The 25326-nt window shown below is 37.5% G+C and overlaps 1 protein-coding gene across 2 annotated transcripts in view; it reads left to right on the top strand.

The window, feature by feature from the left end:
- The window catches only part of CACNA1E (calcium voltage-gated channel subunit alpha1 E), a 405658-nt gene that overhangs the window by 242955 nt on the left and 137377 nt on the right, over positions 1–25326 (top strand). For both annotated transcript variants that reach the window (XM_036756876.1, XM_036756878.1), the window contains exon 8: positions 24622–24737. In XM_036756876.1, the coding sequence (XP_036612771.1) occupies positions 24622–24737 (116 nt within the window). The remainder of the gene's footprint in view (positions 1–24621; positions 24738–25326) is intronic.

Consider the following 25326-nt stretch of genomic DNA (forward strand, 5'->3'; position numbering starts at 1 on the left):
TTAGTAGGAACTTACTATGAGCCAGGCACTGTGTTAAGTTCTAGGGATACAAAGAAATGCAAAAGAGAATCTCTGCCCTCAAAGAGCACACAACCTAATGGAGGAGCTCCACATGATAACTTGCATTTCTAAGTGTTAACAAAGCCATCTGTTTAATAATCCATTCCTGAAATTTGCTGGGGATGACTAACGATCTTACCTGTCTATCACTTCTGGAAACCACTTTCTTTTCCCTTTTTGAAAATTCAGACAAGATTTATCCATCTTTAGTATTCTAGCATCTTTCCCATTTTCCATGATCTTCATTTTTAAAAATTTTTATTTATTTAATTTTAATTTGTGGAATAAAACAAGCATTTGCATAACATAGTAGAATAGCAAAAAAGATGATTACACATGAAACTGTAAATCTATTATGTACAACTTGCTGTTCCTTTTAAATACATAATAAAGTTACTATGTAAATTTCTTTTTTCCCTTTTCCTCCCCTCCCCACCTTAGAGATAACTACCATTAGACACAAATAGTGTATATGTATTTTATATATATATATATATGTAAAATCATTCTGTACATATTTCTGTTCTGTTCATACATCAGTCCTTTCTTGGATGCAGATAGTATCTTCCTTAATAGTCCTGGGTAGTGATTTGGGTATTTATGATAGTCAAAATGACTCAGGTGCTCAAAGTTGTTCTTAAAAACAATATTGCTGTTACTGTATACAATGTTCTCTTGGTTCTGCTCATTTTGCTCTTCATTATTTCATGCAAGTCTATCCATGTTTTTCTAAGATCATTGAGCTCATAATTAACAATGGTCCAGAACTTTTGTGTGATATCAAAGAATTGGAAAGAAAGAAGATGCCCATTGATTAGGGAATGGCTAAACAAGTTGTAGCCCGTGAATGTAATGGGATATTACTAAACTGGTAGGAAGGGAGAATATAATATATACATAAAAGCATGGAAAGATTTGCATGAACTGATGCAAAGTAAATTAAGCAGAACCAAGAATACAATATACACAATGACCACCACGATGCAGATGGAAAGAACGACCTCAAAACAATTGAAAACAAATGCTTCAAAATTAAAAAGAATAAGCATCGCTCCAAAGAAGAGATGGGAAGTCCACAGACATGGTACATTGCATGTATTTTTAGCCTCTTTAAATGTACTGGTCAGCTTTGTTGATTTTTTTCTTTCTTTAAAAAATATCATTTGTTATATGTGATTCTCTGGAAGAGAGAAGAGACAGAGTAACTGGGGAAATTTAGTGATATAAAATCAAAAGATATCAATAAAAATCTATTTTTAAGAATGGTACAGAAACCATATTTATAGGTTATTTTAGTAGTTTGGGTTGTAATTCAGCTGAGCCAGGCAATTTGAATTTATTTAGAGGAGAAAGTATTCTTCTCCTATTTTTCTCAGCTCTCTCCTTGTCACCATATTCATATTACACTTTCCAATCTGAAGGTAATTCTCCTTTTGAAAAGGAATGAAGCAAAATGAATACTTGAATATTTCTCCACTCTCTTTGTCATCCAGGGACATTGTGCCAGCCCTTTCTCCAAAGCATAAAGTCGATCTTTTCTTTATTCTTCTTGCCTCAAATATAGCTTAATTGATGATTTTTGTTAAATCTAATATTTTGCAAGTCATAGCACATTTTGGGTTTTAGCTTTCCTGGTACTATTTTTACAAGTTCATGCTGCTTTTTGTATTTGTCCTTGGTAATATACAATTCTAAATATCATCTCAATAAAATTCCAGCTCCTCAGAGAGCTCCCAGTGCAGCCACATTAATTTTTAGATGTCATTCCTTTTCTTTCTTATCAGAAATGTTTGCAATTATGCCTTCAGAATTTCATTTTTTAAAGCCTTCGATTCCTCCTCAATAATTTTCCTTTTTAGAGTCTCCAACCATGGTGCTATCCTTTCATTTTCTGAACTTTCTGAAATCCATCTTCCTGAGCCTTGTACAGGTATACCTATACTACTATTATTACTTTCCTCAGCATTCATAAGATGTTATGGTAACTTCTAAAGCAAAGGTTGGTGCTTTTCAATGTTGCTGAGACTGTGAAGAGGTGAATGAAAATTCAGAATTCCTTTTCAAGGAGTTTAATGGATAAGGCCAAAATAGTACATCTAAAAACTCTCATGATATAAGATATAGTATTTCTTAGCTGTGATCCTAAAAGGATCCTCAGACAACATTTCTGACTTATAATTTTCCTAGCAGTCCATTAACCACATTACTTAGTGGCCTGAGAATTCTCAACTCATTACTTATCCTCTTATTCTCAACCATATTTCTCCACATCTCTGTTCTCTCTTTGTTATCTTTTTCATGATCTTTTTTTGTTTTTTCTTTTGTCAAGCTTAGGAAGTTAGGAAGGGTTTATTTTAGCTTCATGTCTGTTGCAAGAGGGGGGAAGAGTTGGTTGGTTCAGAACCAAAGGAGATTTCACTTTCCTGGGAGGAATTTTCAATATTTGAATCCTGTGGGGAGGTTGAGCAAGGGATTCTGGGAACATTAAAAGCTTTTTACCAAAAAATAAAAATTGCCACGCAGTGCCAAGTATGTAATGGCTCAACTTGACTAATAAAATCAGAGTCATTCACTTGAATACAGACTCACCCATCTTTAGGCCTATTTAAATCATTCAGGAGAGGGGGCTGATTGCTTCTGGGATCTAAGAAGAGAAAGAAATATGCCTCTTGAAAGAACTGGCCATTTATTCTCTGTCATGATACTTTTTCACACTGTAATTAGAGTGCTATTGGGGATGGGTGAGCGTGAGAGAAATAATGAAATGTATGTACTTCCCTATGGTTTATTTTTTTCTACACTATGTGTTTTGAGCAAAAAAATATTTGACTGAATCACAAAATATATTTGTAAGATTATAAATATATACAAATATAATCCTACAAATACATATATGATTACAGGGTGTCCCAAAAGTCTTATTGTGGTTTTTGCTTTGATAGTTTAAGGTTTAATAGATTAATACTACACTAAGACTTTGGGGATGACTATATAAAAAGAGAGAATAACTACATTCAAAGGGGGATAGGCTAGCCGATAAATAGAATAAAGAAATTAGATTTCAGCATTACAGTTTTTAGATTTTTGGTAACTTATTTGGACTTAGCCTTCCTTTTTCCTGTCTCCAAAATGAGGGGGGGGGAAATATTTGTAATTGAATTCACTTAGAGGATTCTTGTACAGGAAAATGCGCAAGAACTGTGTTCTCAGTGAAGAACATTTGCATTGTAGGTGATTCCTGAATATCCACAGCGGAAGAGGCTACATTGGAGACTGCATGAATTTGTGGCTAATCAAAAAAAATTATATTTTACCTTTTGATCTATTGTGAGGCCCTCCCTCCCTACATCCTTTTCAGATAATACCTTCTGATTATGTTTTGCATAGGTTCTGAAACAAGTTAAGATTTCCAGAGCTCATGCTGGCTGGGAGAAGAGATGTAGCAGAGAGACAAACTATGAAAATGGGGGTTGTTGCGGAGGCTGGCCTGGCATTGTAATTTCATTACAAATAAGCATCAAAGCAAATCACAACCATTATGGACCTCAGTTTCTCCCTTGGGACAAAGACTTTCCTAGCCCTTCTTTGTACCTTTTTACAATCCATCCCTATGTCCAGAATACTGTCCTTCCTCACCTTTCCTTCTCAGAATCTTCAAGGCTCTGATAAAGTGTCACCACCTACAGGAAACATTCTAATCTCCCTAGTTATTCATGTTCTCTACTTTCTCAAATGATATTCCATTTGCTTCTCTATTTGCATGTTGTAACCATCTAGTAAAAGGATCTTTTTGTGTATGTCATGCACCTCTATGTCAGTCTGGCCTTGTATTCAGAAAAATGTTTTAAAATGTATAAAATAAAATACATAGGATTACAAAAGGAATCAATCCTATCAAAATACAGTTATCAATATATATATGTATATATATATATTTTTTTAAAAGCCAAGTTCACAGAACCCATTGCTCTACTATTACCCCCACTGCCTAGTAGGACTTAAGAGTAGGACTTGGTTCTTAAATGTTTGTAGAATTGAGTGAACTGAATCTCTAAGATGAAGAAGTTGGATATATAAATCCAAAGGTTCTTTCCAGCTTTACTGTTCTCTAAGCCTATAACACATATCAGAAGATAATAGAGAATCAATGATTTTAGGTATTAGGGTTTCTTTATATGAGTATGGTTGGGTGGGAAAACCAGTGTCAATATATCTGTTGTGAATGCTATGCTGCCCCTTTAAACTTTTAAAGTTATATGGAAAACAACAGCAAAGATAAGCACCATGGTATAATGTAAATAGAACTAACTGAGGAGCGTAGATACAAATATCTAGGCTTATTTAGGCCACTAACTAGCTGTGTAGTCTTGAATGCATCCATTTACCTCCAGATCCCAGTTTCCTCATACTTAAAATAAGGAATTTAGACTTGTTAGTCCATTTCCACATCCGACATTCTATGTGACTTCATTCATTCGGTCTACTCTGTGGCTAAATTCTTGATCTCTAACCAAAGGGATCATGTGTAGTGGAAAGAGTGCTGGTCTTGGCAGCAGGATAGAAATGGGTTCTGATCTTATTTATGATACTTCCTGGTTGTGTAACTATGGGAATATCACTTGCTTTTCTAAGACTCATTTCCTGATCTGTAAAATGGCATAATGTTGTAATATCCTACAGTTATTATGATGATAATGCATAATGCCATAAAACATGTTATATACCTTAAGAGTATAAAAATATCAGTACTATTATATCCCTTTGACAGGTCCCCTCTTCCATATCATATCCCCTCACCACACATGACAACAACAACCACACAATTGGGAAGGAAAAAATCTATACTCTACCAGTGACCTGACAAAACAAAATCCCACATCATCGAAGTTCTTGTCATAGTAACACTGCAGAATGGAGTAGAGAAGAAGAAAGGAAAAATGATAAGGTATCGCCTTTAGTGGTGCTGAATGGATGAGTTATTGCCCTGCTACCTCTGGAGGATTTCTGTAGTAATACCAGTCATTCATTAAAATGGGCCAAAGTCCTTGAGAGTTGAAAAGGACAGGCCACATGAATGCAAAAGAAGAGTATTTGCACATTAGCAATAGATGGATGCCTGTGAGCCTTAGGAAGGTAGGTCCTTTGGTTTAGTGGAGAGAGTGCTGCCTGGGGATGCTATGGTACTACACTTATCCCTTCTACATCACAATTTTCCTCATTGCGGTTTTGATATGTTATTTATAAGAAATTAAATGGGAATTTGGGGAGTTTTGCAGAAGCTGCAGATGTCACACGAAGTCCAGCAAACAAACGGAAGAAGTTTAGAAACTCAGAAATTCATAAAATGTGCGTATAATATTATGTAATAGCAACCCAAATCTTACAATAAGGGGCTATAAACACCCCATAAAAGGAAAAGAAAATTTCAGACTTTTTTGGTACTATGGGAGAGTCAAAAATTTTACATGGATTTTCCAGATGGCCAGGGTGCCATACCCCTAACCCCGACAATGTGGAAGGGATATCTCTATTCTTATAGCCAGAATATGTGAATTTGTGACCAGAAAATAATGTGCCTTTTTAAAGCTTTTGTTTGCTTCTTTATGAATTGACTTAACAGTAGAATTAGTGGCTAGAAGGAGACCTTCTACTCACTTCTTCCCTTTTTTCTTTTCCTTTCCTGACTCATTTTATAAGCTACTCTTCATGACAGGGGCAACCAAGTGGCTCGGTGGATAGAGTGCTAGACTTAGAGTGAGGGAGTTCTGAGTTCGAATCCGGCCTGAGATATGTATTATTAACTATGAAGCCTGAGGAACTCACTTATCCTTGTCTGCTTCAGTTTCCTCATCTGTAAAATGGGGATAAACACCATCTTCTCCTAGGGTTGTAATGAGGATAAAATCAAATGTTATTTATAAAGGGCTTTGCAAATCTTAAAGCCCTATATAAATGTCATCTATTACTTATTAGTATTATATATATTATGTTTATTATATATTATATGTTACATATTATATATCTGTGTATATACACACATATATGCATTATATATTATTATATGTTATGTATGGTATATAATACCATATATATACTATGTATAGAATGTAATAATACATAACATGCTATGGACTATGCACACATATATGTATATCTGTCTGTATCTTGATACTTTGCTGCCTTTGCAATTTCCTGAATAAATGAAAATATTCAGAACATTGAAATAATGCCTAAATAGTTTTAGGGTTTAGCCATCTGAAGCTGGCTTTAGTCACTGGTAGGCTGATTGTTTGATGGCTTTCCTGTGGTAAAGATAGTAATCTAGAGAAGCCATTACCTCCCCTTTTCTACCTTCTGGCGGCATTAACCCAAAGCATCCCAGAAAGATCCTTTTACTTTTTGAAAAAGAAAACTCTAAGAAGAGAAGCTTTTTTTTAAATCCTGAATTGTGCATTTTGTGTGTCATGGTCCCTAAGAGTGAAGAATTTTCCTGAGGTCTAACCTAAATCCCTTTGGCTGCAAAGCAGATATCTTATACGTATACCAAAGGTGAAGTCTTCTGGAAATTTGAACCCTTCAAGAATAATGGAATATGGATCTATCTGGCCATCTGTGTGCCTGGCAACATGTTGACTTCTCCATGCATGCCACTGTGCTCCAGTGTGAGCATGTTTGTGTTACTGCTAATGGTGTGTGTGTTTGAGCATGAAAGTGCGTGTAGGAGCGGGGTAAACAGATCTTTGAATCACACAGGCGGCCCCTGGCGGGCTTTGTCTCTGACTCAGTTACCATGACAGCAAGGAGAGCCCCTGAGTCTATAAACAGAGCTCTATGTGGACTGAATGCAAAGGAGAAGCACGTCAGCATGTGTGTGGTTCAGAACAAGAGTCAAAAGATCTGGCAGACAAAGGCAAGATGACCAGACCTTCAGGAAGTGTTCTTGCTGTAGATGAATATGGGTACCAGGGATGATTTCCCTTGCGTATGGTAACCCTGAGGTATCATGGTAGGGGCAAGAGGCCAAGGTGAGATAACAGAATTGCCTGGCTTCTGACCATCAGGTGATTTTTTTTTGGCAGGAGAGGACAGCTCATAAAATGGATAATGATGATGATGATGATAGCTTCAATTAATGTTGCACTTTGAAGTTTGTGGTATACAAAGCACTTTGTAGTCTTTATCTCATTTGTTCCTCATAACATCCTGGTAAAATATTAGTGCAATGACAATTTTTTCTTTGACATCATATATATATATCTTTATACTCTGTCACCTATATGATTTCACAAAATAAATGAAAACATTCAGTACACTGGCATAGTTCTTAAATATGTTTATGATGTATTCATCTCAGACTAGCTTTTAGTAACTGCTATGTTAATTAATTGTTTTATGGATTATCTGTCACAAATAGCTTTCTAGGACAGATTCTCCCTCTCAGAGCAGTTGAGTTCAGTTCAGATAACTTAATGGTTCAGATAAATAAATTTTGATGCTACTTAAAACAAAACATAAATTAGGGATGTAAATCTGATGCCAAAAATCATATATAGCAAAAAATGTTTTTTACATTATCTCTTGATGTGGATAAACCAAAATAATTATTCTCCTTTATTAGTGTGGATCAAAGTTATACCAGGCATAACAGGCAGCCATGTAGGGAGATACATGGTAGGGGTTGGAGGGTACTCACTAAGGAGGAATAATAAGTTGAAGAGAGTTAAGTAAGAAGAATGGACAATAACCCCTGTGCCCCTCACAGAAATTGACACGAATAAAGGTGGTGCAAAATACAAATCATTAATGCAAATTCTAAAGTCAGCAGCAGTAGCAAACACAAAGCAATAGGAAAACAGTACAATAAAAAGAAAAGAAAAACAGCCTCCTCATTGATATTACCTTGAGAAAAAAACAAATTTAAGTATATAGGCTTTCCTTGCACTACAAGTGGTAGGGTCCTAAAATAAGGGAAAGCCACGCCTTGGTCATTTTGTCTTTAGCACAGTTAAACACCAAATTGGAAATCTTGAAAATCAAAGGAGAGATTAATAAAATTGAAAGTAAGAAAACCATTCAACTAATAAATAAAAGTAGAGCCTGGTTTTATGAAAAAAAAACACAATAAAATACATAAACCATTGGTTAATTTGATTTAAAAAAGAAAGAAGAAAACCAAATTACCAGTATCAAAAATTAAATGGGTGAATTCACCACCACTGAAGAGGAAATGAAAACAATTGTTAGGAGCTATTTTGCCCAATTATATGCCAATAAATTTGATAATCTAAATGAAAGGGCAAATTATTTCCATGATCAGAGAAACTGAAATTTTGAGATGGTGAAGGGAGTGGGGGTGGGGTAGGGTGGGATGGAGGCAGTACATCAGGAAAATAGGAGAAGGATGAATATGGGAACCTATTCTGAAGCCACAATTCTCTCATTATGGAGCTTTCCTAAAATAATATGGTTAGGTGTGTGTCTTGAGTAAATCACTTCTATTTCCCCATATAACTTAGGTACCTCCACTTACTAGCTATGTGACTTTGTGACATTGCCCCAGGGAAATATGCCTGAACCTCTGATTCCTTATTTGTAAGAATATTGGGGGAATATTGTATGAAATGGTCCCTAAGGACCCTTTCAAGGCCAAAATTCTATAATCACACACACATATCATTTTATAATTATATAATGAATAAAATTGTTTTGCCTTTACCTCTGATTTCCCAGTCTTTCATAAGTTGATGTATAGAGCATTTATTTGTTCTTTCAAGTAGATTCCCCATTACTTATTGTTTTAATTAACCTCTAGGAGCTGCCCTCAGGACCATAACTGGCTCTAAACCCCTAAAACTGAACAATGACATACATAGTTATTCCAGTCTTTCTTTGTTTCCCTTCCTTCCTTCCTTCCTTCTTTCCTTCCTCTTACTTTCTCCCTCCTCCTTTACTTCTCTCTCCCTCCTTTGCCCTTCTTCTGTCTTTCCTTCTCCCCTCCTTTTCCCTTCCTCCTTCCTTCCTTTCCCTTCCTTTTCCCCTTCCTTTCTTCCTTCCTTCCTTCCTTCCTTTTTTCCTCTCTTCCTTTCTCCCTCCTCCTTTACTTCTGCTCTCCCCTTCTTGCCCTTCCTTCTGTCTTTCCTTCTCCTCTCCCTTCTTCCCTTCCTCCTCCCTCCCTCCTTCTCTTCCTTCCTTCCTTCCTTCCTTCCTTCCTTCCTTCCTTCTTTATTAAAAAAAAGCTACATCAGGGCCTAGGAGCTTCTAAGTGGGAAATGCTAAGTAAAGAAAATCATTTTCTTGATGCCTTATTTACTCTAGTGAGTTGAAGGCACTCAAACCTCACCTGAAAATCAGGGCCAGCTCCAAAGTCCAGAAATCTGCTGCACTGTAATTTAAATTTAGCCATTGTACCTGCCTCTGCAGGCTTCATTCATGGAAATGTCTGGGCCATTCATAAAAATGACTGTCATACCTCTGTGATGTGTGGGACTCTCTAGTTGTCTCCCTTGGAGTGCTGAAACCAAAAATGCTGTGAATCCACTCTTTTCCAGTGCTACCTTCTGGGCCCCACATCATCCCAGAAACTGAGCTGAAACACAGATTCAGTAATGCCTTTTGTGGTGTTAGGAACCTGAGCAACATGTTATCGAAAATAGGTGTCAGCAAGCATCCACACACTTGTGTGATAATTTGCAGAGTAGTGTGAGTTTAGAGGATGGAAAACCTCCATTGGTGACAAGGATGCTGTAGTCATGTCAGTTCCATGTATTTGAAAAAAATCCCCATATTCTGCTGCTTTCCTGTAGGGTAAAATTTCTTGATCTGGGGTCTATGGACCCCTGGGGATAGATTTCAGGGGTTCCATGAACCTGGATAAGATATATTTATTTCCAAATATTACTTGTAATCCTTGTTTTGATTTTTATAAATTTTAGAACATTGTTCTGAGGTGTACAGATGGTCAGAGGGGTCCTTGACACAGAAAGGGTTAAAGAATCCTCCTGTTCTGGGGAGTGGAACCAGCTCATACCTCTGACACGTCTTCCCAAAATCATTCATTAGTGTCCTCCCTCTAAAACTACCTTATATTTAGCTACTTTTTATATATTGTATTTATTAAATTATATTTAAGTATAATAGTCTTATATATCTTCTTATATATACATATATAACTTATATATACTTTCTCCCCCTTAATGTATAAGCTCCTTACGAGCATGTATTGTTTCATTTTTTGCACTTATATCTCCAGTGGCTGGCACAGTACTGGGCACATAGTAGGTTGATCTGCTTAATGTGATAGAAGCAGCTAGGTGGCATAGTAGATAGAACTGTAAGCCTGAAGGCAGGAAGACCTGAGTTCAACTGTAACTTTAGGTACATACAAGCTGTGTAACCCTGGGCAAATCACTTAACCTCTCTCTGTCTTAATTTCCTGAACAGTAGAATGAGAATGATAATAGCACTGACCTCCCAGAGTTGTTGTGAAGATCAGAGATAATATTTGTAAAGTGCCTGGCACACAATAAATACTTATTGCCACTTCCCGTTTTCCCTCCCCCAACCCTTGGTCTTTAATATTCTGTCTTAACAATTGCTCTCACTATATGGGCACGCTTCTTTCTTTTACATTAAACGGGTTATATATCCTTCATACCATATTTATTAGGTTCCCTTCATTGTCTATCTGTGGCTTCACCATTATTGGCAATAATATGCAGCGCCCTACTTGCCTTTTGGATCACTTCTAATTTGGTATTGGAAATGATGCCATTCTATGATACACAATCATATAGCATCAAGAGAATATCGGTAATAATAAGATGTGATTTCATTTCAGGGAACAACTTAGGGAAAAAGGAAGGAAATACGAATTATTAAGTGTGCCATGTACTGTAATAAGCCTGGGGATACAAATACAAGAAGAAAAAAAAGAACAATCCTTGCCCTGGAGGAATTTACATTTTAATGAGGGGAGACAACACGCAAAAGGGAGCAGAAAAAGAAGGGGGGAGGGGAGGAAATGAAGGTACCCTGCTGGAGGGCATGGCTTTGAAGTCCAGAAAGTCAGGAACAGAGCAAGAAGGGAAATAAAAAGCACAATGCCCTTTTTTCCCCAGTAGAATTCATCCCACTCTCTCCCCCCCAGTAAATTTTGGGCCTAGTTTATCATCCATCTGCAGTGCCTATCCAAGATACTAACGTATTATTACAAATGGACTAGTGGACTAATCCGTAGCTTACCCTTCCAACTGCATGTGATAGTCTGGGCTTTAGGTATTTTTGTTTTTTTGGAATGATGTATTAATATAATATCATCTGAGAGCCAGCATGGGATCTTTCTACAAGATCACTGTCTGTCGTGTCAGAGGAACTGGGTTCATAACCCAACTTGGCTCCCTTGCTGTATGAGCTTGGCTAAATAAATCATTTAATCTAGCTGAGCGTCAGTTTCTTCATTTGTAAAACGAAAAGTTTGGATTAGTCTCTTAGGTCCCTTTTAACTTCAAATCTCTGATCTTTATGATTGCAAACAGTATCTGGAGGACCTTTCCATCTATTGGGAAACCTTATTCCATTCATGGGACAGCTAGGTGGAACAGTGGAGAGCATCTGGCTGGGCGTCAGGAAGACTGACCTTCCTGAGTTCAAAGCTGGCCTCTCAGATGCTTTACTAACTGTATGACCCTGGACAAGTCACTTGACCTGTTTACTGAGTTCCTCATCTGTAAAATGAGCTGGAGAAGAAAATGGCAAACCACTTCAGTATCTCTCCCAAGAAAACCACCAAATGGGGTCATGGAGAATCTGATGACTGAAACGACTGATCAACAACATAAATTCATTTATATTCTGCAAAAAAATCTTTTCATGATACTGGCGAACATCTTTGGCAGGCTTTCCCACCCTTTTTTGCTTTGTTTTTTACAGATGATCAGACTTGTTGAATAAAGTTTCTCGAGGTTGTAACTATCAAGGAATCTTGTATGATCATCAGATATTTATAAGAGTTTCCTTGTTGGAGGAGAGTCTTTAAGGCTGTCTTTCCTCTACTCAGTCAAATATGTTCTTCAACAAAAAAACCACTTGTCTCTATTGTCTCTATGCCATTTCAGTTATTTGTATGACTATAGACTTTAAAAAAACTCTTCGAGCCATCTTGTTTTCTTTATTTTCATAGGTGGTATCTTTGACTCAATTCTAAGCAGATCAGTTTCATAAAGGCTATATTTAGATAAGAAAATAGTCTTCCAGGTCAGTAACTGGTGAGGTCCTCCTGATGGCTTTATTTTCTTTTCGATAGTTTTGTTGTTCAGTTGTGTCCGACTTTTCATGACCCCGTTTGGAGTTTTCTTGGCAGAGATACTGGAGTGGTTTGCCATTTCCTTCTCCAGGTCATTTTACAGATGAGGAAACTGAGTCAAACAGAGATAAGTGTCTTGCCCAGAGTCACATAGCTAGTAAGTGTCTGAGGCCAGATTTAAACCGCAGAAGATAAGTCTTCCTGACTCTAGGACCTGCACTCTATCCATTGCACCACCTAGCTGCTCTTTTTTTAAGTAGTAACACCATGAAAAACCATTGGAAAATTTTTTTTCAATCAGTTGGTATCTTCTTTTCTTCAAAATATCTTGGAAATGATTCTTCAATGCTTTCAAATTTTTGTCACTTCCAGAGTGGTTATCTTCAGTCTAAACTTTGCTCCATTCGTATTCTGTGACTTCAGCTTTTTATTAAGTGGCATTCAGCTAGCATCTCTATGCTGATAATTCTCAGATCTCTTTATCCAGCCCTCACCTCTTTGGCCATGCTAACCTCATTCTAACCAGTATAACTCTCTTAATATTCCTCATACATGACACTGTCTCCTGTTACTGCGCTTTTGCAAATAAGTCCATTCCTAGAGTTGTTCCTCATCTCTAACTTGTAGAATCTCTAGTTTTCTTCAGAGCTCACGTCATGAACCACATTGTATATAAGACCTTTTTTGCTATTGTCTTTCAGCTGCTAGTGTCTTCTCTGCCAAAAATTATCTTATGTTTATTTTGGATATACGGTATTACAAATCTTATTCAGTTTTAAGGTATTAAAATCCTTCTCCTTGGAGAGAAATGTTTTGAGGGCAGAAGCTGTCACATTTTTTCTTTGCCTGCCTGAGAACCATCATGGTACCTGGGACATAGGGCACTAAATAAATGTTTATGGACTGATTGAGTCCTCTTTCCATTCAGGTGGTCTGTACCATGCAGTGATGACAAAACCCACTTGTTGCTCTGGTTTGCACTCACATGCTGTATTTTCTCACATGAGTACATCTTAATATGCGATGCTGTCCCCCCTTTCCCTTTCCCCTTTCCACACCTTCAGTTGTGGAAACAAATCCAAAGAGGCTTTGACTTGCCCAACATCAGGGAATTTGCAGATCCAGTACTGAAATCCATATCTTCCCTAATCAACCTGGCTCTGTCCAGGAGTCTGGGCAGCAGAAAATCTTCTGTGGTACTGGTTCTTGTCTCACAGTATATGGTACTGTGGTTCTAGCACAAGACCAGATGTTGATAGTGGTTTAGAGGAGGCTCAGGTTTGAAACATCTGTACAGCAAGACAGTCTGTGTGAGAAAGTATGTACCAAGTTAAATAAGGACTAGAGGCAAAGTGAAGCAATGGGATCTATGGGAGGAAACAATCAGTAGTCTATTACTCAAGTGATCTTAACAAAACCAGTAGCAAGGTGGGTCAAAACTGGAGACTTAGCCAGAATACAGAGTTTGCAGCAATTGTTTTGGCTGACGATAAAGTAACACCTACAGGCTTTTAAGTTCAGTTGCTTTGGACTGACCCAGCAGGGTTTCTGATGGACCATTGTTGTGGCATTAGATAGACCTTCAGAGATGCAACATTGCCCACCCTTAAGAGTTTTCGATCTGCTTGGTTTGGGGACTTGGCCTGGGGTGCCACTGCTTACATTGAAGAATGAGTTGACCAATACTTCTCTCAGCCTTCTATATCTATCTGGCCCTAGACCTCCTGACCATGTTCCATCTCATCCAGCATCCACCAGCACACTAGGGCCTAGACACCACAGGCATTCGACCATACAACTTGCCAGAATAGATACATGTTTCTCATACTCCTGCACATACAAAATCACTATTACCATAAGGGAGAAAGGATAGGATTCCACCTTAGCTAAACTAATTACAATCACAGAAAGTAGTCCCACATGATCAAGTTTCAAAAATGTAAAGATATACTACACTTGGTTCATTGCCTGGCATCTTTTTATGAAATGTGACCCTCTGTGATTGGGTCAAACAGGAGCAATGATTGGCTATGACTTCCCATTATGGCTTAAAACGCTGAAAGAATTTCGTGGATTGCACCCATCAAGGGTTTGCTGTCTAAGAGTGCAAGAGCTCCTGTTAGGAATGAAACAGATCATGATCAGGGGTCCCTGTTGAAAGCTAGAGTGGCGCCCTGAGAAGAAATCATTTGTGGGGTGGGATAGGAGGAGAAAAGAGCTTTCTTTTTTCTTTCCTCACTCCCTCTCCCAACTGAGCATGTTATCGAAGAGAAGAAAACAAACACATCCAAGCAGGATCAAACAGAGAGGCATACTGGGGACAAACACAAACACAACAGATATGGAATGACCTGCGGGAAGAAAGGGCTTTACCTCTTGCCCCAAAAGAAGGTTTTTCTATGAACTTAAGAAAGGACTTCTAGTAATAAGGAGTTTGTGAATTACCTTTGGGTAAAGAAATGGAAGAGTATTGAAATCTAAGGTTCTAGACTCATCCCCAATCCCTGTTATAGCTTAATTCAGAGGCTCATAACTAGGGCAACATACCCAGGAGGTTAGTAGATAGACTTGAAGGTTCCATGAATTTGGATGGGGATCTCAATTACATCTTTAGGTTTCATTCATCTATAATTGGAATTAGTATTTCCTTCAATTTTAATGTAGCCAATACTAATATTCAGGGATCCATATGCTTCACCAGAGGGTCTGATGACACAAAAAGTTTAAGTTCCCTTGGCCTACACAAAACCTCCCTTCTCTGAACCACATTTTCATCTGAACTAAATAACGGAAGATTAAGCACAATTACACACCACCCACACGTAGATTTTCAGTATAGAAATACATTAAACTTAAATGGAAAGAGAAGGGACAGGGACAAAGGAGGGAGGGGTAGGGATCTAACTGGCCTGGCAGGCTGGGTAAGGGAACAACATAAGCAAAGAGTGGGAGAGAAGAAACATGAAGAAGGATTTAAAGGAAAGGAGAAATAGTAAAAACCTGAGATTGGGGGGTACTTCAAAGAGCAAAGAAGTATCACACTAGAGGAGAAAGAGACCGTTTCATTTAAGATCAAAGTGTGAACCAAGCTACCTTTCTTTCACTATCTTTTTTTTTTGTAAAAGAGTGGGGGAACAAAAGAAGAAAAATACAAGAAGATAGGGTGGAGGAAAGTACACATTTGACAATGGTAACCATGAGCACGAATTGGATAAACACACATAAAAAAAAGGAAAGGAGAGCAGAATGGATTAGAAAGCACAATCCAACAATATGTTGTTTATAAGAAACACATCTGAAATCTAAAGATTCACATTAAATTAAAATGAGGGGCTAGGAATTCAATTATTATGCTTAGCTGAACTCAGAAAAGCAGATATAGTAATCATGATTTCAGACAAAGCTATAGTAAATATAGTCATGATAAAATATGATCAGGGAAATTACATTATGTTTAAAAGGCAACATAGATAATATATATGAATCTACCAGCATAGCATCAAAGCATTTAAAGGAAAAGTTAATTGAATTAGAGGGGGAAAGAGATAATAAACTTAACAGTAGAGGATCATAATCTACAACTTTTAGACCTAGACAATGTAATCAAGAGGTAAGGAAGAAGTAAAGGACATGAATAAATTTTAGAAAAATTAGAGATGATGGCACTCTGGTAATTACTGAATGAAGGAATAGAAAGGAATTTATGTACCACTTGGTTGTGCATAGAACTTTAAAAAAGTGACCATTTTGACCATTGAATTGATAAACAAAACTAGATGCTATTAAAAAAACCTAATACAATATATAAACAGCTAATCTGATTTTCTTTAAAAGAAGAAGAAAACTAAATTATACCCCCCCCCCCAAAACTTAAAAAAAGGAGAACTTACATCAATGGAACAGGAAATAAATCAAAAGCTATTTTGTCCAATTACATGCCAGCAAAACTGATAACTTATGGAGTGAGAGAATACTTACAAAATATACAATACTCAGATTAATATAAGAAATCAAACTATTTAAATAATCTAATATCAGGGAGAAAACCCAAACAAACCCTAAGGAAACTCTCCAGGGGTGGAGGGAGTTTGAGATTCCAGTATCATACGAATTATAAATGAATTCCATCAAGCATTCAAAGAACAATTAATTCCAGTATTATGTAAACTGTTGGTAATAATAGAGAGAAGACACCCTTACCGTCTCTTTCTATATAAATGTGGTCTTGATACCTAACTCAGGGAGAGAAAAAGTACAGAAACCAAACTACAGACCAAGTTAATTGAAAAATGAATAAAATCAGTAAAGTTATAGCACATGATATAAATTCACACAAATGATCAGATTCCTGTATGCTACCAACAAAATCCAGAACTAGAAGAACTAGAAGGAGAAATTCCATTCAAAATAACCTCCTCATATTCGGGCTAAAAATTCCCATTTCTCCAACTTCTATGAATCTACCATGCTTTCCAGTCTTCTCGCCATGTCGCTTCTCTTTTCTGAATGTGCTCCAGTCCATTGATGTTTTCCTTTTCCAAATGTGATCTGACCAGGACAAAATGCAACGGAATTATCAATAAACATTTATCACATGCCTACTATATGCCAAGCACCGTGATAACACTAAGTTATCGTATATCTTGTTCTAGATACTCTTGCCTTTCTCAACACAATGTAAGGTTGCATTAGCTTTTTTAGGTTGCCATATTGCTGTTGACTCTAATCCACTCAAACTATTGTCCTTTTTTATTTTTCTTTTTGCTATGTAAGTAAGTAAATGAGTTATTTTTGTGGGAGATAAAGATTAAGACATGATCCCTGCCAGAGCTTACAATTTAGTACTCATATATCAAATTCATCTCTTGTAAGCATTAATTCTATTACTTATGCTCACAATTCAATCTGAGTTATCTTGATTTATATTATTGATATTTAGGACAAATATCTTATTATACACTGAAACACAACCCAGGGCACTTGGCTGCAGCTTCTCTCAGAGTCCTAAGTCTCCTCCCTTTACCCCCAAATTTGTCCTCCCTATGGCAGTTTTGCCCCAGTAGTACCCCATAGGGGTTGCTTTCTATAAAATATCATTCTTCTACAATCTCAACTTCAGTATTTTAAAACACAGTTGTTTGGAGGCAGGTAAGGACAGGAAAGGACTTGGATAGAAGTACCAGGATGAACCCTGTACCTCAGGACATCTGTGGCCTCCATGTGTTTATTCCCTATGTTATTCCCTCTGTTCTCTGAAGCCTGAGTCTCCAGGGCTTCAAGCAGGGGCTGCAAATTCGAGAAAGGGGGTAGAAGTAAAGAGCCCCCACCAGCCTTCTCAGAAAAGAAACAAGTTCTTCCCCATGTCCACAGGGCCCAAGTATACCCTCAAAATGTTTTATTCCATATGTAAATAGATTCATATGTGCCCTGCAACTCTTTCCTTCTTAGAAGCCTGCAAAATACTTAACCTTTTCCCTTACAGAGTGGAAGCGAGTTCTGAGTGGCCTTTACTGGAGAGAGAAACCCTGTGTCTTTCCTTGGATATTTTAAGCCCTCTGTGTTTTCCAGTCATTCATCATCCTCTTCAGATTCTTTCTTTTCCTCTTAGGCACTCTCATCATTGTCTAAGTTTTCCCCCAGGCACTTAAATTGCCCCAACTCTTCCTGCCACGTGATGTTTACCTTGAATTATGCCACTGCCACCCCAAACAACTTCGGGATTCAGGACTTATTGGAGGTCAACACATTGACTTCGCTGTCACGGGTTGTTGGAGATCAGTATCATTACATCTTTCTTGATGGTCCTCAAGAAAGGAGACTCCATAGAGTAGGGAAAATGCTCCAAGGGCCCTGTGTCCAGGTTGATAGTGAATGTGGTTGCTTTGTTACCAGCTGGGATGTAATCCATTTCTGTGTATTTACTGAGCCATTCATTCCTCGTTCACTTTATTTTTAGTTCTGTTGGTGAAGAAAAGACTAAGTTCACCTCTCAGCTTCTTGCCCAACTGATGCAGATTGTCTTTATACTCTTCAGGTGGAAGCCACTATTAGAAGCTTGTTCTTGCCAAAGAAATTTCCCTGACATTCTGGAGAACAATTTGGAACTATGTCCAAAGGGCTATAAAAAAGTGCATACCCTTTGACCCAGCTGTACCACTTCTAGGGCTGTATCCCAAAGAGATCACAGAAGTGGGAAATGGACAAATATGTACAAAAATATTTATAGCAATTCTTTTTGTGGTGGCAAAGAATTGGAAATCAAGGGGATGCCCATCAATTGGTGAATGGCTAAACAAGTTGTGGTATATGAATATAATGGAACACTATTGTGCTATAAGAAATGAGGAGCAGACGGACTTCATAATAACCTGGAAAGACTTATACGATCTGATGCTGAGTGAGGGGAGCAGAACCAGGAGAACATTATACATGACTACAGACACATGGTATCTGTGATGACTAAGTTTGATAGACTTAGCTCTTCTCGGCAATACAAGGTTCAAAGAACTCCAAAAGACTCATGATGGAAAAAGCTGTCCACATCCAGAGAAAGAATTACTGAGTCTGAAAGTAGATTGAGACAAACAATTTGTTCTCGTTTTTTTTTCCTTCTTTTTTGGTTTTGTTTCTTCTTTCTTGTGATTCATTCCATTGGTTCTAATTCTTCTTTACACCCTGACTATTGTGTAAATAGGTTTGGTGCCAAGGTATGTGTGGAGCCTATATCGGAATGCATGCTGTCTTGAAGGGGAGGGGCGGAGAGGCAGGAAGAGAAAATTTGGTACTCAAGAACTTTTTGTGTAGCTTTTCTATCAAGTTCTCTTTGAGTTCTAAGCCCTTCTATGCCATCTTTATTAAGGAAATGTTTGGAATTAGGAATGATGCTTCCGAAATCTGCTTCCTCAGCCTATACCTGTGAGGAGTGAGGCCTCAGAAGGTCTCATGGGATTCAATGTGTTAGGGTGTCCATCTAAAGTGACTAATTCTGTCTGCTCCCTTTTCTGCCCCCCACCCCCACTACCATGGTCTGGCAAGGCCAGAACTATCTGCCTGTTCCTCCCACAGCAAATACTTTCACAGCTGGTCAGTTGATTTTATAAACTCCAAAGTAGGATTCTCCATTTACCCCTATTAAATTCAATTTATGCTCTCCTTACTGAATCCATAGATCAGGAGCCCGAGTGAAGGAAAATTGACCTCTTCATAGCTTATCCTACTTTGCCCGGTTCCTTGATGCTTCTGTTCTTCACGATCATAATGAAACCCAAAAATGACAAGTGTTGGTACAACAGGAATCTGTAACGCATAATGTCTACACTCCTTTACTCTCCCATGTTTATGAAGCTAGTTCCCTGCACATGGTAACTACAACGTGCATACATATATCAGGAAACAGGATTATGACTGGGACACAAAGTCAGCAGCAATTTTCTGATTGGACTAGGATTCAGAAATGTGGCCAGATTCTTGACCTATCATACCTCTGCATTGCACAAAATGATTTTAATTTGTCCCTTGCCAAGAGTGATAAGAAAATCCTTTGAGTAAAAATACACGTCATCATACTTCACTCTCCCAATCTTGATTTGTAATTAAACCTTCTTGGAGGTTTGAAAGATGAACTCCAATGTATTTCATTTTCATATACTCAGTGATGCATTTCTGGTTTGGAATCCCAAATGTGAATTCAACCATTTATTAACTACCACAATAGTAATGTTGTTTAATGGATTAAATAGCAAGTAGACTTGAGATTTAGAAGACCCGGACTCAAATTCAGCATCTGACATTTAGGAGACATGGGACCTTATGCAAATCACTTTTTGAGGCTCAGTTTTCTTGTCTGTAAAATGGAGATAATACCAGTAGTACCTACGTCAGGTTTTTGTGAGGCTCAAGTGAGACAATGTATTTAAAGTGCTTTGAAAGTTTTGGACTATTTTTTAAATAATGAGCAAGATTATTATTGCCACCAATATGCCCAATGACATTAACAGCTTTATAGCACAGAAGGCTTCCTACTTACCTGTACTCCCTTTCCACCTCACTATTCCCCATTCCCCATTACAGTCTCAAAAGAGTTTGATTAGACGAAGTGAGCTGTAGCTGTTGAGGGAAAGTCATACTAATTCAATGATGCACAACGGCTTTGACTTTCAAACTCTGAGACAGAAGGAGAGCACAAATACAGAGGTGTATGGAGCAAGGGAAGGGAAGCAGCAGGAATTCAGAGCTAAAGAACCCTAATTAGATGTCAGATCCTCTTCTCCTTCAAGCTGGCAGCCCAAAAAGGGGCAGCCACAGCTGTGGTTCAGGGCTGGTGATCTAATCTAGCCTCTCATCTCCATGTCATAGGACAAGCTCTCATCGTGAGATGTGGTACATAGCTCAAGAGAAATGTTTGATGGGAATATAACAGGGATCACAATATTAGATATCCTTCCCATTTTGCCTGCTTGGTATATCATTGTTTCTGAGCTCATTACTCAACTGAAACTGCTCTCTCCAAAGTCAGCAATGATCTTAATTGCCAAATATGATGGTGTTTTCTCAGTCTTCAACCTTCTTGACCTTTCTGCTGAATTTAACAATGCTAAGCACCTCCTCCTGAATTTTCTCTTCTCTCTGGGTTTTCATGACATTAATCTTCCCTGGTTCTGATCATACTTGTCTGACCTTTCTATTGTGCTCACAGTATTCCTGGGTTTTTTCTTCCTCCTTCTCCTCTTTCTTCCTTTTCCTCCTCCTCTTCTTCTTCTTCTTCTTCTTCTTCTTCTTCTTCTTCTTCTTCTTCTTCTTCTTCTTCTTCTTCTTCTTCTTCTTCTTCTTCTTCTTTTCTCTCTCTCTGTCTCTCTGTCTCTCTCTGTCTCTCTCTCTGTCTCGCTCTCTGTCTCCCCCTCTCTGCCCCCCCCTCTCTCCCTCTCTCCTCACGAAATCCCATGGATTTAATTTTCCTTTCTATATAGATAAATCCTAGATCTATAGATCCAGCTCCAGTCTCTCCCATATGTTTCATTTCCCTAACAACAACTACCTTTTGGACATTTTAAATTAGATGCCCCCGAGACATCTTTAACTCAATGTGCTGAAAACAGGACTTGTTATCTTTCCCCAAAACTTACCCCCTTTTCCAAACTTCCTTGTTTCTGTTGTAAAGGCACCACATTCTTCTAGTGTCCCAGATTCATATCCTCAGCATTTTCATCTGCTCCCAGCTCCACCTCACCCCACATATCCAGTCATTTGCCAAATCTTGCCATTCTACCTCTGTAAATATCTGACCCTTCCCTCTCCTTACATAACCACCACCATAATTCAAACTATATCCTCTCCCTTCTCTAATCTATTCTCCACAAATCTATGAAAATTATTTCCTTAAATGCAAATCTTACCATGTCACTCCCCTCCTCAATAAACTCCATTGGCTCCCTGTGAAACCTAGGATCGTATATACATTTTTTTTTATTTGTGTTTTAAAGCTCTTCACATCCTCTCCCCAACCTTTATTTTCAGCTTACATATTATTTCCCTTTCTGTGTTCTACAATCCTGCAAAATGACTTTCTCTTTGTTTCTCACACAAGGTGTTCCATCTCTTCTTGTCCTGCTCGTCCCCTATGTCACATGCACTCCCTCCTCACCTCTGCCTCCTGATTTCCCTCTCTTTCTTGAAGGCACAGCTCAAACACTACCTCCATTTTTACTTTAGATGCCTTTTCTGATCCCCTGCCCCCAGCTGCTAATGTCTTCCCTGCCTAACTTTCTTGGATTTATTTTGTTGATATTTATTTTACATACATATGTATGTACTTGTTGTCTTCCTCAATAGACTATAAACTCCTTAAGAGTAGGAGACTTTGATTTTTTGTCATTTTAACCACAGGATTCATGGTAGTATCTGGCATATAGCAAGTGCTAAATAAATGCTTATTGATTGATGATTAATTGGACTGAATTTTTTCTAAATCAGTCTTCTTGTTATACGCATGAGAAATCTGAGACCAAAAGGAATAAATCGACTTGTCTTAGGCTACAGAGATAGTTAAAATGACAGAGTCGAGATTTGAAAGTAGGTGTGTTTCTTTTTAACTTCAAAACATCTGATTCTTTTTCCACCACACCATGTTGTATTCTTTTGTTTTTGCTTTTGTTTAATTTTTTCTTTCTGGGTAGTGAGTTTGTATGGAGAACATATTTATTAAGGATATATCCCGTTTCTTTTCTTTGTAAATATATATTTATTTATTTAATTAAATATTTCTCAATTACATTTAAAAATTTTAACATTTTTTTTAAATTTGGAATTTCAAATTCTCTGCCTCCTTCCCACCCCACCCCTACTCCTTGAGAAGGCAAGAAATATAATATGGAGTATACATGTGAAGTCATGCAAAACATATTTCCACATAGCATTGTCACCTGGAGAACACTGTTCTCTGGGATCATCCCGTGTATTTGTCACTATTTTCCATATTACACAAAGGTGTCAGCTTTATAATTGTAATATTCATTTTAAAAAAATGAGAAAAAAGAGGATTCTCCATAGCTTGAATCTTGTCATGGCACCCCCTCACACCCACACTCCTAACTTTGTCTCTACTGTTCTGTGGGAAGGTTGGCTTTTTTCTTAGGGCCTAGAGCATCTCTTGTCTTTTCTACATACTTATCACAGACCCATTCCCCCATCATCTCCCTTATTCCCAGAGGTGTGCTAAAGCCAATTCAAACCAACCATCCATTGTTAAATTTTCAGTGACATCATTAACACCTTGGAAATCAACCAATGCTACAAATCATGGACTTGATTTATTGTTTTGTTGATTGCCCAGACTTAATAAAGTGATAGAGAAAATGTTAACAATACAATTTAAACTTAGAAGTCCATCATGGTGATATTTTTTTCACCCTGGAGAGCTGGTTGTTAAATATCAGCATACCACTGCTCATTCCCCACCCTTTTCTTTACTCCTCCATCTTTATTGTACCTCTAGAAGATTCCTTTCAACATAAAGTCAAGATTCAGTGGAACAAGTTTCTTCTAAATAATTCATTGTCACTGTCATGCCCTTAACCATGTCCTGGGGAACAAATGGTTCTATCTCTTCTACCTTGGTGGGGATGGACATAGGGAAATATATGGTGGGCAGGAAGATGAGCGACCTTGGGCCAGCTGACCCATTTGGTGGCATATCTGATTTCTTACTCTCTCTCACTCTTTCATACGTAATCAGATACCTTTGGAGTAGTGTAGAATGTTGATTTGTCCCTTGCAGATTGGACACTTTGATATCTTTTCTTCATGTCACCTCCCTGGGCCAATTTTGAACATCCGCTGTGTGTAGAGATTGTTCAACTGTACAAAAGATATACCTCTTGCCTTAAAAGAGCTAAACATCTATTTAGGAAAATACAGTCTTTAAACAAGAAAAATAATCAGTCTACAAGCATTTATTAAGTATTGACTGTGTTCCATGCACTGTATTAAGTACTGGGTGGTCACAAAAAAGTAAATATGAAAGCTCTGATTGCTGTAATTTAAATAGACTATATTAGTGCTGAAAGGACATGAAGAGGAGGAGTGACCAAAGTGAAATGGGATTAATCAAGCAGGGCACCCTTAGTGGGTGTTTTTAAACAAGGAATGACATGACCAAAGTTATATGTTAGGAAGATTACACTCATCTATCAGTTGAGCATAATCTTAGTGGGGACATAAGCTGTTATTTTTTAAATTTTGATTTATTTATTTTTAATTTATGGAATAAAACAAGAATTTCCATAATAGTATAATAAAAATGATGATCACACATGAAACTGCAAATCTGTTATGTATAACCTGCTATTTTACATATATGATAAAGTTATCATGAACTTCTTTTTACTTGCCCCCAGAGATGGCTACTATTAGACACATACACACACACTCATCTATTCACACATATATAGATACACACATACACGTACATACACACACATATATGTAAAATCATTCTATACATCTATTTGTCAGTTCTTTCTTTGGATGCAAATGGTGTTTTCCTTCATATGTCTTTTGTAGTTAGTTTATGTATTTATCATAGTCAAAATGTATAAGTTTAAAAAAAGAGTTTGTGGGAAAGGGGATGAGAAAGTACTTCAAATGGGAGCAAGACATGTTCAAACATACCTGCTCAGTATCTTCTTCCTCCTTCCACCACTTCAACCATTCCTCTCAGTAATCTTCCCTAACTTATAAACCCATCTTAACTTCCTTGTTCACAGGGAATTTGCCAAAGAAAGAGAGAGAGTGGAGAACCGTAGAGCCTTTATGAAACTGCGTAGACAACAACAAATTGAACGGGAATTGAATGGATATAGAGCCTGGATAGACAAAGCAGGTAAGCACCAATGGAACTCAGAAATTTGGGAAGTTTTGCCAAATCATTATTACTTACTTTCTATTTGCAGAATATGCAGGATGTTCCTAAAGTCTGGACACATAGACAAAAATGCATGTTTTCAAGAAATGAAATGAATGAAATTTTCAACAATATTTTATTTAATTGGAATATTAACAAATAACATCTTCAATATGATTTCCATCACTTATGATGCAAAGGTTGATGCACTTTGCAAGATTCACATGAACTTGATGCAATAACTCCACATTGCCATCAATTTTAGCACATTCACTCTATGCGTTCAATCAAGTGTGTTGCATCTGTGATTTTCATTGAGTACGCCTTCTCCTTTAGCATATCCCAGAAAAAGAAGCCACTGAACAACACAGAGTCTTCGGTAAAACGGTTAGTGAGATGTTAATGAGATTTCCTATGTATCCAGACTTTAGGGACACCCTGTAGTATTAGGCTTTAAAGAGATAGGAAGTTTAGGTAAGATAAGCTTGCTGCCCTCATGGAGCTCATAGTCTAAGGAGATATAAATTATTGCATAAAAGAAATTCAGAGTTTAAAAGGTCACACTCAT

This window comes from Trichosurus vulpecula, chromosome 4, assembly GCF_011100635.1.
Source record: "Trichosurus vulpecula isolate mTriVul1 chromosome 4, mTriVul1.pri, whole genome shotgun sequence".
Taxonomy (NCBI): Eukaryota; Metazoa; Chordata; class Mammalia; order Diprotodontia; family Phalangeridae; genus Trichosurus; species Trichosurus vulpecula.